This window comes from Aphis gossypii, chromosome 1 (genome assembly GCF_020184175.1).
Source record: "Aphis gossypii isolate Hap1 chromosome 1, ASM2018417v2, whole genome shotgun sequence".
NCBI classification, from domain to species: domain Eukaryota; kingdom Metazoa; phylum Arthropoda; class Insecta; order Hemiptera; family Aphididae; genus Aphis; species Aphis gossypii.
In genome coordinates, this window is record NC_065530.1 from 22,179,384 (window position 1) to 22,194,726 (window position 15,343).

A 15,343-nucleotide genomic window follows, 5' to 3' on the forward strand; every position below is an offset into this window, starting at 1 on the left:
CATGCAATACGAAAATACATAATATTTAATACCGCCGTATGCGGCCCATATTATGTTATATGTACGTGTTATGGTTAATATTATCATTATTTTGTGCTTGTGAATTTGGACGATGCAAGGTCGACAGGATTCAGAACCACTATAATACGGGTTGACAGCGTTCGGTCGACGTCGTCTTCGCCGCCGCCGTCAATCACAATCTTATACCTACATTTCACCGTTAAAATTTAGGTTTCACATTACATCGAATACATCATTGATTAATTCGTTTTTACCATAAAAAGACGACCCGTTAGTAATATACGATTCGCGCACGTGAATAGTCTTCTTTAACTTCGACATCGTACTAGACTATACTGTCCTGTTATCCTCGTTAGCCCACCGGCGGCGCGGCGTTCTGTGTATGCAAATCCAATGCTTTCATGATTCACAGGTCTGAAAGCGAGATAACGACGATATAAGAACAGAAATGTTATGGATTTTTGAGTAAAACGCGTTGTAGAAGATACACGTTATATAATAATATAAGAAACATTTGAAAGAAGGTATACTGTTTTCAAAAATTTAATTTATAATTTAATCATATAAAGTATTTTCGATTATATTTTATTAATTGAACGTAAAAAATTAAAACTCTAGACATAACCATACAATAAAATTAATTTAACTTTGTATAAAATATTTAGAAAATAATAATACTGTGTCTAGCCGACGGTTGAATTATTTATGGATAAAAATAGCTTAATATTTCAGTTATAATCAAACTTTGAGCAAAATTGTAATTATTTTATATAATGTTTATAAATAATGTAATTTTTTTGTAATTATCTAGAAATATATAACTTGTATTAGTTTTTATTCAAATATGCAAGTATATAGAAAAAATAATTAACTATTTCAAAATTTCACTCAACCATTAAGAAAAGTTCATAATATTTAATTAGAATTATTCCAAGTCAAGTGTAGATGAATGTGAACTTAGATAAAAATCTAGACGCAAGACGCAAGTTATATAATTTAATATTTGTATATATACATGGCTTTTATACCACAAATAGTTAAGTATTGACTTATAAAATTAAATATCAGTTTTAAGCTTTAAAATTTAAATTGTTAAATAAACATATTTTATAGTCTAATGATAAATTACAAACAACAATAGAAGAACGTATTATATATTATTATTTATAATTTATTTTATTTATGAACTTATACGTTTATAATTTAAAAGCTGAATACTAATACATGACAAAGATATTCTGCCATACCCACAAAGTAAAAAATAATGTATTTTGAATCTATTTTATGACTGTAATATAATGCAAATAGCTAGTTAATTTTAATGAAGGTACTTATCAAGAGTATTTTTTCAATGACTGCAGTGTTATAGTTGCTATCGGCTATCAGAGATTGATTTTTGCTTATAGATAATTATATATCCCTATCTTAGACAAGTTTAAAATGCCCTGACTCCAGGACTATATTATGATAGAAAACAAATAATAATAATCGCATATAAATTTGTTAATGCAAGTTCATTATGTGGTTTTATTATAAATGATATTAATTGAGTTTAAATTACCTTGACTAATGAATGAATTCTCGCCTTACCGTCAAATAGTCAATAAATAAATAATTTTCTTAAGGTCATACCAATTTTTTTTTTAATTTACATAATTTTTAAAGTTATTATTGATTAAAATAGGTTAATATTTATAATAATAAATAATGAATATAATAATATTTATAAATGAGGTCTAAAATGAAATGAGTAAAAATGAATATTCATTGACTTATTTAAATATAAACAAATCAAGTTAGGTAATATAATATATTTTTTTAATTAATAATAGTATCTATATCAGTGGTTCTTAACCGGTGTTCCGCGGACCTAATATAAGTATTCCGACAAAATTTTAAAATCAGTGAAAAAAAATTTATTTAGTATTTCTATTTTCATTCTCTTAACATTTTGACTTTCAAAACAAAAAACAATAATATAAGTAAGACGTTTTACTAACATATTTGCAAACTGTTTTATGCTATACATTTATTAAACAATAAACAATATATTAAATAATTAAAAAATTAATATTATAATTACTGTGTTTTATTTTACGGCTTAGTTCCGCGAATACCTCATAAAATGTTAAGTGTTCCGTCATTCGAAAAAGGTTAAGAACCACTGATCTATATGTTTATAAACTTTACGTGTATAAAAACCTAATTAAAAAAAAATATTTAATACACAATTAACATTTTTTCACACATACAAAACAGCACAAAATCAATATATTTTTTACCCTATTATCTTCTAAGAATCCACTTAATAATAATGTTGTATGTTATTTTATTTCATTTAAAACATTCGTCTAAAACAAAATCAATACGTTGTAGTCATAATTTTTATAAACTGAATATGGCATATAACAGCTGGTATTATGTATGATTTTTTTTAAACTTTTCTTTATGTGAATGAACATAATTGAGCTCTATTTTTTATTTTAAAATTAATTGTCGAGTTTAAATTTGGTTTCCTAATTTGTTCCTAAAAATGAATACATCAGGCCTATATGTGGTTTCAACAACGTAAGTGCGCATGTAATACGGTCTACACCTATCATCTAATGAAATCTTCAGAATATTTAAATAGTATCCATCTACCTATAAATATTTATTTTAAAATCCATTCAAATATTTTTTAAATGTTAAACTATTTTGTAAAGAGATTTATAAAAAAAATAACTTATTGATTTTTTGTTAGTTTATTGTCAATCTTTTATTAATAATATGAACTATAATTTAAAAACATGCGTTGTCCTTTTATGTACATACCTTCTATTATGTTTGGTAAAAGTACATTCGAATTATAAAATAAACCACTGTCATAATCAAAAAAAAAAACATTTATTAATTTTTTTATTATTATTTAACTTTTAAACTATTTGTCGTTAACGTGTGCAACTGGATCACGATTCTACTCTTAAGCGTTATTATTAATTGCGAACGTGCCACAACATTTTGTTCACAATAGTTAACGACCAGAGTAAGCTTGTCTGAATGAAAAACGTTTTTGTAATAAATTATTGTTGATATTTTTAGTTAAATTAAGAGTTTTTTTAAATACAAGTGGTATTTTTTATTGTTATCCACACGCGACCATAAAAGTATACTTTTTGTTATACTTCCCTTTCCATATGATAGGATATTTTTTTAATAATATTATTGTTTAATCTAATTAAAATATAAAATCTATATATCTATTATATAGATATATTTTAATATATTTCATTTTTCATACCTATTAAAATATAATATAAGTAATAAATTGTAAAGCAGGAAATGTTATACTAATATTATTAGTAAATATTTTGTTTTACCTAGTTAAAGTGTTATAAGATTATATCTTTCCATTAATCATGGCTTGTAAATCTAAACTACTAGTTTGCATTTTAATATTTTATAATAGTTTAGTGGTTATAAATTCAAGTAAAACTGGTGCAATTGACGTTAATTTAATATATTTTTGATTACCTGATATTATATATACAATATCTTTCGGCTCATGGCACATAATATGCATATTATGACTATATAATATAATATATAACTCTAATATCAATAGTGTAACGTAGTCTTTCAATAGTTATGACCTTTCAGAAGTAAACGTATGAAGGATAGCGTAAACAATAAAAATATCTTTGACTATAACCGTGTCAAGTACACGATAGGGATACCTGATACAGTTTGCCTGGTCGGAGCTCCCAAGGAGACTATAATATTATATGGTACGCGCCCGTTCATCATCTCGATCGGAATGTTTGTGCATTTAATTTTTACAAGGTGCTCTGAATATCTTATTTGCATCGATTTAAATTATCATTTAACTTGGGCAGCATTAATTATTGGTTACTTCAGTACCTATATACCTATATAATCTTAAAACATACTAGGTATATGATTAATAACTCAACTATGAGTCTACGACGTAATATGCTGTCGAAATACATCTGCGGTATCGTAAAATGTTGTTCATCTTAGACTGTATACAGAGTGGTATACCAAGCATGCTCACCCTGATTTCTCAGTTTTGGATTTTTCAAAAATACTAAAAGTCTATATTTTAAATGATAAGATTTTTTACTATCTATGAAAACCATGTGATAGTTCAAATTTTTTTCTAATCAATAGTTGCCCTTTATTATGTTTGAAATTATTTAAACAAAAATGTAAAAATCAATACATACAAATTTCAAAAATTATAATTTTAATAGATCAATTATTAAATGTAACAACTAACGATGGAGAGAAGTAAGTATCGGAAAATCGCTCTATATACATAGATAAAAACAGAATTTGACGAATATGCAAAGTACCTATTAAGATATTTGCTATTTGCCTCGATATTTGGGAATAAGAGAAATCATTGAAATGATTTTTTAATTTAACCAATACTACTATTGTCGCTAAAAACCTTGTCAGTTATAATAATAAACTTATTTTATTAAAGTTTTGGTTATTTATTAAATAAATATTATTTAAAATACTAATTAGTAATTATGGCTAGTATAAATTATCGCTATTTATCCTTCAATGCACATGGTTAGTTATTATTGAGTAGGTACATACTATGAGTAAATGTACAATGTACATGTATAGTGAGTGATATATAAATTCATTCAAATATATTTTGCAATGACTAGTTTTTTGATTGCAATCATCTTCCTACGACTTGCGAGCAAGTGAAATATCAAATACGAGTATTACACATTTGTTTTCAGTAAACTATAATTAAATAATAAATAATGTACATTTTGGTTTAATTTATTTGTTGCTTGTTATAATGTATAACGTTATAAAGTTCTATACTCTGTAATTTTTAAACACGATAATATACACCTGTTATTATTATGTTTATTTTATAATATAATTTATAGTTTGATAAATAAATAATTTTATTTGTAATAAGATATTATATTATTTATATTATAACATATTATATTTTAAAATTGTAATACAATTTTTAGGAAAATGTGCATTTGAAATATTTAAACAGTATAATTTTCTCACAATTAGAGATGACATGTATACCTACCTTATGTTATAATATATTATATACAAAATGTATTATGTATTAAATCTTTTTGATTTGTTTAATATGCGTGAAAAATAAATAGTCAAGTAGATAATATTAACAATTAAAAGTCATAATCATAGTGTATGATATGCATTAATAATGTTTATACGAAAATAAGTAGGTATATATTATACATTAAAATATGTGATGACGCTTAAAAATATTATTTTATTAATCATGAGTTTTATAAGTTTTAATTTTTTCAAAAAAGCTCAACCTAAAGTAATGTATTTAAGTAATATTTAGTTATATATTTAAGACTATTTGTAAATATTAGAGTAAATTTTTGTAAGTCAGAGGGCCTACATTATAAACTGGTTTTGTTGCATTCATATGATTTTAATAACGATTAAAACAATCACCGCTGGCTATTTGTTATTTATTAGCTCAATAATTTATATAATTTCATATTAAAGTTCATTGACTTATTGTTAATTATCTATACGTGTCTATAGTTAAATTATTAATTTATACATTTTATTAACTTTTCTATGTTATAAGAAATGCTTGAGTTTTAACTTTATTTTTTTATTATCATGTTATCTTTTACAGATATTATAACAGAATCAGTTATTTTCTGGAAACGAATTAAAAGGGGATGCAAAGTGAAAAAAAACGAGCATACCTACTTAAATATTGAAATGTCTTATTACTCTTATTGATTAAGATATAACTAGAAAGGATACTCATAAAATATATTTGTAAATGAGGGGAACTGTGTGCTTCCAAGTCATCAAGCACTGATCAGACCAGAACAATAAGTGAATGTGATGTATAATGAAAAAATAATAAAAAGACATGTTTCCAGAGGGAAGAATTTTTTTACTGGAGGAACTAGAGTGTTTAAAGCTGACGTGATTTATTCTGGTGTAATAGTAATGCATATATTTTGTAATAGTTGATAACATGTTTAAAAAATATATTTTAAAAATATAATAATTTAGTTGATAAAAATAATTGTTTTACTTGTAACCATAATGTAATACTACATTTTTGTTAGTAATAATTATACTGTTTAAATAAATTCATAATCGTCTATGGAGTGACGTGAATTTATTTGTTTACATGATTTAAGAGCTCAAAAATTATATTTTATAATTGTGAATGTTTGCTTTTTGCAATTACGTGCACTGAATTTATTTTGTTCATTGCCATATAACCGGAACTTCATCTTATGCTCTTTAGTTATGACTTATGACTGTTAAAACTGGTTAGAATGTGCAACATTATATTTTATAAGACATTTATTTTTAGATTTATTATAATATTTTTATTTTATTTAGTTAAAGAAACTTAAACAAGAATTAATATTACGCTGAAATTAGTTTCCTAAGCTATTTATCAATATCAAAAATACAAAACTCAAATTATGTATCTAGTAGTTAGGTATATATTACCTCAACCATTAGACATTAACTATAGAAATTACGTACCTTTAGTGTACCTTAAAATAGTAATTTTATTATCTACGTCATGTCTGTACATATTTATCTTATACACTTACTTTGGTACTATTATTTTAAATTTAAATTAACAAACTATACTAAGTTATAGAGTATAGTAGACTTTAGTTATTTTCTCAATATATCTTCCGGAATCTATTTCTTTTTTATGTAATATAAAAAAAATTCAACAACATCACTATATAAAAATTAAAAATCGATTGAAACGTTATATCAATACAAGTATACATAATAATAGTAAACCGTTAAGCTTTGACCGTAAAAAAAAAACATTATGAAATAGTGAGGGCATTTTTATTGGAAAATTCCGTTAAACTCGACTGTGTGCAATGCCGTTTTCCTTGACTATATTATGCAATTGTATTGTTTTGTACTAAATGCACAGTTATTGATGAGTCCAGTATGAGTACTTACCGTATGGACATCGTGTGTGCGATACAAAATGACGTACAATAATATTATGTTGGTGATATTTTTTATGACATCTGTGTTGACCGTTTCCAGTCAATCAAATTTTCAATCACAGCTATGGGTTACGAAAATTTTGTCCAATACCTTGGATGAATACACACCTGACGGAGGGATAGCTTGCAAACGTCATGGATTGGAGTATCGACAAGGGTTGAAAGACCTTAAACTATGGGCAACTCAAAGTGAGTTTGATTATAATTTTATACATTGTGCAATGAATGAATAATTTACATTTTACAAATGAAAATAAAATATGAAGCAAACAGACAAAAAAAAAATAGTAAATATAACAATACGTATTTTTATAAACACCTATATCTTTCAAGAAATAATAATAATTGATAGAAATCATTGATGTAATTTTTCAATTTGAAGTTTACTCCTAACCTAACCTACTCATTGCTCTTTTTTTTTATAATATTATTAATATTATTCAACACTGAGTTTGTGCGCTCATTATTCATTGGTCCCGAGATAATTGTGAGTCTAAGCACGCAGAGTCTCACCTATATAACAATATATATGTTATATATTAATGCAAAATTAAAATATTGTAATTCTGGCAAATTAAGTCTGGGCCAATAATTTGTATATTGTCCTAATCACCAGGTACTTGTATAAAGCGTTTGAATAAATTATTATACATCTAGATAGTATATTAAATGGAGGGAGAAAAGATAATTTAAATAATGAAATGTGTAAGTGACATAGTATTGGATTATTTTTATTGAACGAGACGGTTTGAATAATATTATAAATTTTATATATTCTCCGTATTATAGCAAGATATCGTTAAGTATTCACAGTAGGTATTACGAATAAGAAGTTGTTTATACAATTGCAAATATTATTAGATAATATGGAGTTGAATATTAATCGAAGTAAAACTATATTAAAATAGCGAAACAATTTTTAATTTTTTTAGCAACATTTTTTTAATCATGTAATGAGTTATTCCAATGAGTGTATTGATTTGTATATAATTATGTTGAATGTTGATAACCAACATTTATTCAACAAAGAATGAAAATATTATGTATCTATGATAATTATTTTTTCATACAGTACCTACTAGGGGCGTACCCATGGAGGGGAGTCCGGGTCTAACTCTCCCTTCCCATTGATTAACAGAATTTAAAATTCTTAAGGTGCAAACCACAGATTGTATGATTGATATTGTATAATATTTAAAATTATATTAGTTATATTAAATGTATTCAACACATTGTTTAATTTTTAAGTTTATGAATCAATATATTTAGTTTTTTAATCACATACTTAATTTGTTTTATTCTTTAAAAATGTGTACCTCCCACCCTTAAAAAAATGTATGGTACCTACTTTATAATCTAGAGTAGCAGCCTAAAAGCCTGATTCCGTCACCTGTTTGAAAGAATTTGAATTTAAGATAATATCCTCCCCTCCTTAGGTTTCTACCACGATTAATAAGAACTATTGTAATTTTATTATTGTTAAACTGTCTATTATTCATTTAAATTTATTTATCGTTTTATTTTGTTTTATTTTGTACATTATTCAAAATTAAATTTAAAAACAAATATTTCTATTTTCAGTGTATGACGCATCTTCTAAATTTCCTACGGGGATCTTAGCTGGGAGATCTTATGACTTTGGAAATTTTGATGAATGTTTAAAAACTATTACTACTGGTTTGGATTTAAGTACTCAATATTGTATTATAAGCATTCATTTTTTACCCACTACCAAACTGTATCCACATTATTACAACATAACACCTTCTAATATAAATCCAACAGATTCTGTGTGGGAATCTACAAAGGTTAGTTAATATGTTATTCAATCGACAGTATTCTTGAAGGCTGAAATAAATAAAATATGATATCTAATTTATACTATTTATATATTATAATGTGATAATTATATAATAAAATATAATTATTATATATTAGGCATATAATTTTAGTGAACAACAAATAATTTTTGTAATTTCTGTATTTATGTAATGAAATCTGCAAATTATATAGATTATGAATACCTGAATCGCTAAAATAATATTACTTGTAATGTCAGTTTTTCTCATGCAAATATCAATATATCTACATTATAAATTCTATTAAAACCATTTAGCTATACGTAAATGGTACGATAATAATTATAAAAATTATACCATTGTCCATTGTACACCAATTTTTTCAAACACAACACGTACCTATAACTTCAATGCTAAAATATGATGAAAATTATTTTACAAATCAAAACCATTCTACTTAAAACTATAATAATTAATTTTTTTTTGAATTAATATGTATGATATCTTTAATTTAATCATTAAGTCTGTTATTAGCCATTTTTGAATAAACTTAGATAACTTTTAACAATTATAGTATTAGTTTTTCATTACCTAATTATATTATTAGTTATTTAGTTATTATGTTTATAATAATATGTTATTTAGAATGATTCCGGTTTAATTAAAATACAACGCAACGAAATAAATACAGCACTCTGTATACCTTCGTCATGTTCACATTTAGATTTGCAGACAACATTATCACCAAAAATAATTTCTGCATTTCATAAGCACCAACTTACGACCACTGTTACTGTGAATTCAGTTCATTGTACTACTCAACAGGAGCTCCAACCACCAAAGTTATTGGGATATCGAATATTTTGGTAAAATATATTAAATATTGTAAATTCATAATTTAATGTACATTTTAGAATATTAGATTGTAGGAATTCTAATTTAATTTTCTTATGGAATGCTACTTTTAAAATTGCATAACCATATCCAAAAATAAAAATATCATTTTTTACTTAACATCTTCAAATACTATAAAGTTAATTCAAATCAATTTATTTTACAATATGTTACTCATATTACAATGTATAAATAATAATAAAATTAATCAAAATATAATACTGATATTGATATTAAATTCCTCTGAAATGTAACAAAATTGAAATAATTCAAATATGATGAAGTTATAAAATAATTTATTTTTTATAAAAAACTTATACCTACAATATTTATTTATTTTATAGGGGAATCCTGTTAATTATTTTATTATTGACAATCATCGGATCATTATGTGACGTATACAAAGAGGAAGGAAATCAATATAATTACAGTGAGTAACGTATAATATGAAATTAAAAAAAATAATTATGGTTAATATGCAAGGTCCATCTTTGAAAATCCAAAGGAGACATCGTATTATTTAATGAAACTTATTTACTACCCTTTGTTAAAAAGTTTGTTATATTTTGTTCATACAAACGTAAATAACTAGACCAATTTATAATATAATGTAATGTATGTATTTAATAAAAATTATAATATTTTATGGATAATATGACTGAAAAGCCAGGGAGACATGCCCCCTAGTCCTCCTTAAGGACACCCTTGTTAACGTGTACAATATATGATATATGTAATATAATATTTTAGCATTGATTATTTAAATAATATTTTTAGAATCATTTTTCATGGCATTCTCATTTCCGGCTAATGTAAAACGTTTATTTTTGGCCAGCAATAAAACCGAAAATTTATCTTGTATTGACATTTTAAAGACTCATGCATGCGTCTTGATCATAATTGGACAAAGAATGTTGTATAGTACTGGTCAGCCACTACAAAATCCTAAAAATCTGGACGAGGTATATATTTATATTTATATTTTTATATAATATACATAAGTATCTACCATAAACTTATACCTACGTTAAGCTGTTTATTAAATTATTGAAAATTGGATTTTTCTAGATAGCCTTACATTTAATGTATGTTATGATTCGCAACGGATCATTGGTTGTCGATTTCTTTTTCGTTATCAGTGGTTTCCTTACATTTTATTTTCTTTATGATGAGCTAGTCAACACAAAAATCATAAACGTTCCATTACTCTTGCTATGGAGATGGTTAAGGTAAGACTAAGATACATTATAAAATTACTACAATAGTGTTATTGCCTATCGAATGAGTATAATACTAGGTCTCTTAAATCCGTAGTAGATATTTACAATTGAAACTTGTTTACAAATCTAGTGTGTTTGTAAATTATAATTATGGATGCATACTGCTTGCTACCGAAATACTTATACTTACTAACATATTTCAGATTAATGCCTGTATATGGTTTAATGATAGCGTTTCATACATTTGTCTTATTACACTTGGCTGATGGTCCATTATGGAAAAAAATTGCTATTCAAGAATCAGATAACTGTCAAAATAATTGGTGGAGCAATCTTTTATTCGTAAATAACTATGTTGATGCTGACCGTCCAGTAAGTTTTATTTTTTTTAAAAACAAGACGTTTTGAAGACCTAACAATTTCCAGTGCATTATTCAATCGTGGTATTTGGCATGTGACATGCAATTCTTCATCGTCGGTATTATACTTGTTTATTTCGTGTGGAAGTATCAAAGGTATGGAGTCTACTTAATGTGGGCTACGATATTTTTTTCGTGTTTAATTCCTGCTTGTGTCGTATATACTCATCAGTTTTATCCGACATTTTTGAGTTATATTTCGTAAGTAATCGCATATTATTTCATCGTTGTTTACCTATATATTAGAAAATTAAATATATAAAATTAATATTTTTAAAATTAATTAATTGATTTGTTTGCAATATAAATACCTCTTACATGACTAATAATTTTACTTTTTTAGACAGCGAAATTAAAATGTTTAACTAGTTGCCTAATTTAAGACCTTCTCAATAGCTATAATAGCTTAGTTAATAACTTTTATAGATTTATAAGTATAATTGTAAAATAATGAATTTTTATATTTTCTTATTCCGATATTTTAACAATTGTTATTTCTTATAATTGGGTGCTTACCAGGTAAACGTATTTTCTAAAATGTGACTAGATCTGTTTAACTACCTTCATAATTTGTTTAGTTGAATAGAAAAATTGCAAATGATTACACTATAATTTTTTATTGATCAACGCATTAACGTGATGCCATTATTCTTATGGTTACACTATTAATTCATTTAATTGTTTGCTTAAAACCATTGAATTTCTATAAGAAAGTTATTCGTGGATCGCATTATTGAAAAAACAAAACATATTATTTTAATATATAACCAATTATTTTGTACAAAAATTCATATTTTTCTTAAAAATAATTTATGAATATATTAACACGTTCTATTGAAAAGCTGACTTATGACTTAATGCATCTTCATTATTTACTTAAATTTGTGTTCTACATAATATTGTATTTTTGTAATTTTACAGGATCTTAAACTATCTACCTGAACACAAAAGTTATACTGCGCTATATGTGCCTAGTCATACAAGATCGACGCCGTATTTTGTGGGTATATTTGCAGCGTACGTTTACCGATACTTGAAGCTTGATAAACCGAAGTTTCGTTTTCCGTATTCGAAAACTTTGATAACAATACTCATTATAATTTACCCGTTATTTCTAATGACTATTCAAGTGTTTTATGTCCAAGAATACAATTTATGGCTAAGCGTTATATACACGTTTATGTACCGAATGGTGTTTGCTACTATTGTGTCCATGTTTATAATAATATGTGCTATAAATGGATTTTTTAAAGGTAAATTTTTTAAAAATAATTTAAAAGATCCCATTTTCCTGGGTCCATTTTAAATTCGTATTAATTAAAAAAAATATTGAATTATTCGTAGTTAAAGAAATACATATGGAAACATTTAACGATATAAGTTTAATTAAAAATATTATAGGTTTGTGGCTACGAATATTTATACCATTAAGTAAATTAACGTATGGAGCATATTTGGGAGGGCTGTCAATGCAATTAATTCAAGTAGCATCAATGAAATCACCGACATATTACAATGATAGCCTTTTGGTAAGAAATGAAGTGTCTAAATAAAATGGTCCATTATTAAATTGTTAATATTACGTATTTATGTATGCTTAATGTATTAGTTATGCGTATACAATTATTACAATTAGTAATAAGTAATAAGTAATAACTAATAACTAATTAGTAACGATTGTTTGTACAGAAAATAAATGATTCTTAAACTTACCAAATACCAATTTATAATTGTATATTTTATAGTTATGGTTAGCAATTGGAGATACCGTATTTGGATTCATACTTGCGTTTTTGTTGTATACTCTAATTGAATCACCATTCGATATACTATTAAAACAATTGGTTATCACCATCAGCCCAAGTAAAATAATGCATTTTAAAACTATTATCTACGTAGTTATTTAATTACCTAATTAACACATGTTAAAATATGCATATCATTTTTTGTAAATTTCTTACAGTATATAGCATAGTATAAAGTAAGTACCTACTAATATGAACCATATTATCTTTGTACATAAAAATTACGACAAAATACTCTGAATCACTCTAAAAAAAAAAACTTTGCCAAGTCAGCTAGTACAAATCATTATCATTATTTATTATTATTAATCCATTAGGCATCATTTTCAGGGTTAATATTTTAAGAGTAGAATCGTCTTTATTTTTAATTATTTTTCGTTAATACTGTTATACTATATTAGTATGTATAAGAGCATCAGAAACAAGTAAAATACAATTGGATACAAGTGCCATTTCGTCTCTTACAATGTTGACAATTTTGAAACAAATTAATAGTGTACTTAGTCTATAGATAACTTACTGTCATATCGTTTTTACTATTTGGGTAAAATGGTTCCACTAATCTAAATATATTATAATTTATAACCATGTGTAATTATGACTAATTAATAATTATAAATAGGTATTTCAATTTATACCTAATTTTATTTTTAGTTATTAGATTATTATATATATATAATTATTTTAGGTAAATAAGTTTACTATAGCTACATAATACATATAGTTCAATTATAATAAAAATTTTTGTTTTCAGAAATAATTTTTAAAAGTAAAAAAATGACAGATTCAACAGTTCCCAGGAAGATAACTCTTAGAACACTCCGTTCTAGATAATGTGATGTATTTCAAATTATATCATTAAAGTTCAAACTAAAGACTCTTCCTATTTATGTTTTAATTGTTCTTAACTATTTTTTTTATTATTATTAAAACAAATAGTATACTCATTAATGTATATTAAGTAAGAAATACTTTTAAAAAAACTAAAATTTTAAGTTTTTAACATTTATAATATTATATTTTAGTTAAATATAAATGTTTATTATTATTTTAATACAATTTGTAATTTTATAATACATACACTTGTTTAAGCTTTGCTACCTATTTTTAGTTTCCTCGATTTTTTTTGTAACTAATTATAACTAATAAGTTTAAGATTATTCAAATACAAATCATTAAAATAAATGTCTTTAGAACTAATGATTTATATAAAATGAGTTATTGATTTTTCAATTTAAATTACAATCTAATCCTAAATTATAAATTAGACATACACACATTATGAATGTAAGTTAAACAAATTATTAATTTTTTCTTTTCTAAAAATTATGATAAAATTTCTTAACTGCGGGTAAGTTTAAATACATATTATTTTAATAATAATTAATAGTAATTATTTTGTACAAATTGTCCACTATAAATATCATACATTTTAAAAGATCTACAACTTCAAGCTCTCAGGTAAGTTCTCGTTATTTTAAAATTTAAAATAAGATGTTATGCTATTCATCAAGGTGAATGAAGTAAGATGATTAGATGAGTTGTGTAACTCTCAATGTAGGTATTTATCCTTATGATCCTAAGCCCTAATGGCGTTTTATTCATAGTTAGGAGTTTATTACTTATGAGTAAAATACTGAATTTTGTTATAAGTTCAAAATTAAAATAAAATCTAGTAATTCATTAAATATGATAATATAAAAATCAAAAAGTTTTTAAATTTTTAATAAAATTATTTGCAAGCGTCCATAATTTTTATGTGGTTTTCAAATAGATATTCTTAAAAATTTGACCCATTGAAAAAATTATGTCAATAAAAAATAGTGATTATATATCTAATAATGTACTAATAAACTACTACTTTGATAATTGAATATAAAAATAAAAATACATTTAAAAAAAACTTATTATACAAAATATCTATAAATAAATTTATCACCTTATGTGCTTATAATTTTATTTTATTAACATTACAAATATATTAGTAGGTATTACATTAATCTACGAGTGTTTTTTTTATTAACTTGTAAGGAATAGTCTTGTTATATAATGTATTAATTAATGAGGCTATTGAAAACAGGTTACCTAGAATTCTAAATAATATAGATATTTAATTTAAACAAGTTTTTTTTAATATATTAT

The 15,343-nt window shown here is 24.4% G+C and overlaps 1 protein-coding gene across 3 annotated transcripts; it reads left to right on the forward strand.

Annotated features, from left to right (window-relative positions):
- Nucleotides 1–79: 79 nt before the first annotated feature.
- LOC114126621 (nose resistant to fluoxetine protein 6-like) lies at nt 80–14,310 on the forward strand. Of its 3 annotated transcripts, XM_050198488.1 has the most exons (13): nt 80–545; nt 7,105–7,253; nt 8,646–8,872; nt 9,509–9,729; nt 10,102–10,187; nt 10,535–10,719; nt 10,826–10,986; nt 11,181–11,349; nt 11,404–11,597; nt 12,318–12,649; nt 12,798–12,925; nt 13,142–13,259; nt 13,956–14,306. In XM_050198488.1, coding segments are annotated over exons 2-13 (1,902 nt in total). In that variant the 5' UTR covers nt 80–545; nt 7,105–7,252; the 3' UTR covers nt 14,036–14,306. The 3 variants fall into 3 exon arrangements, with proteins under 3 accessions (XP_050054445.1, XP_050054444.1, XP_050054443.1); XM_050198486.1 differs by lacking the exon at nt 80–545 and having other exon boundaries at nt 6,558–7,253; nt 13,956–14,307; XM_050198487.1 differs by lacking the exons at nt 80–545; nt 13,142–13,259 and having other exon boundaries at nt 6,551–7,253; nt 13,956–14,310.
- Nucleotides 14,311–15,343: the final 1,033 nt, after the last annotated feature.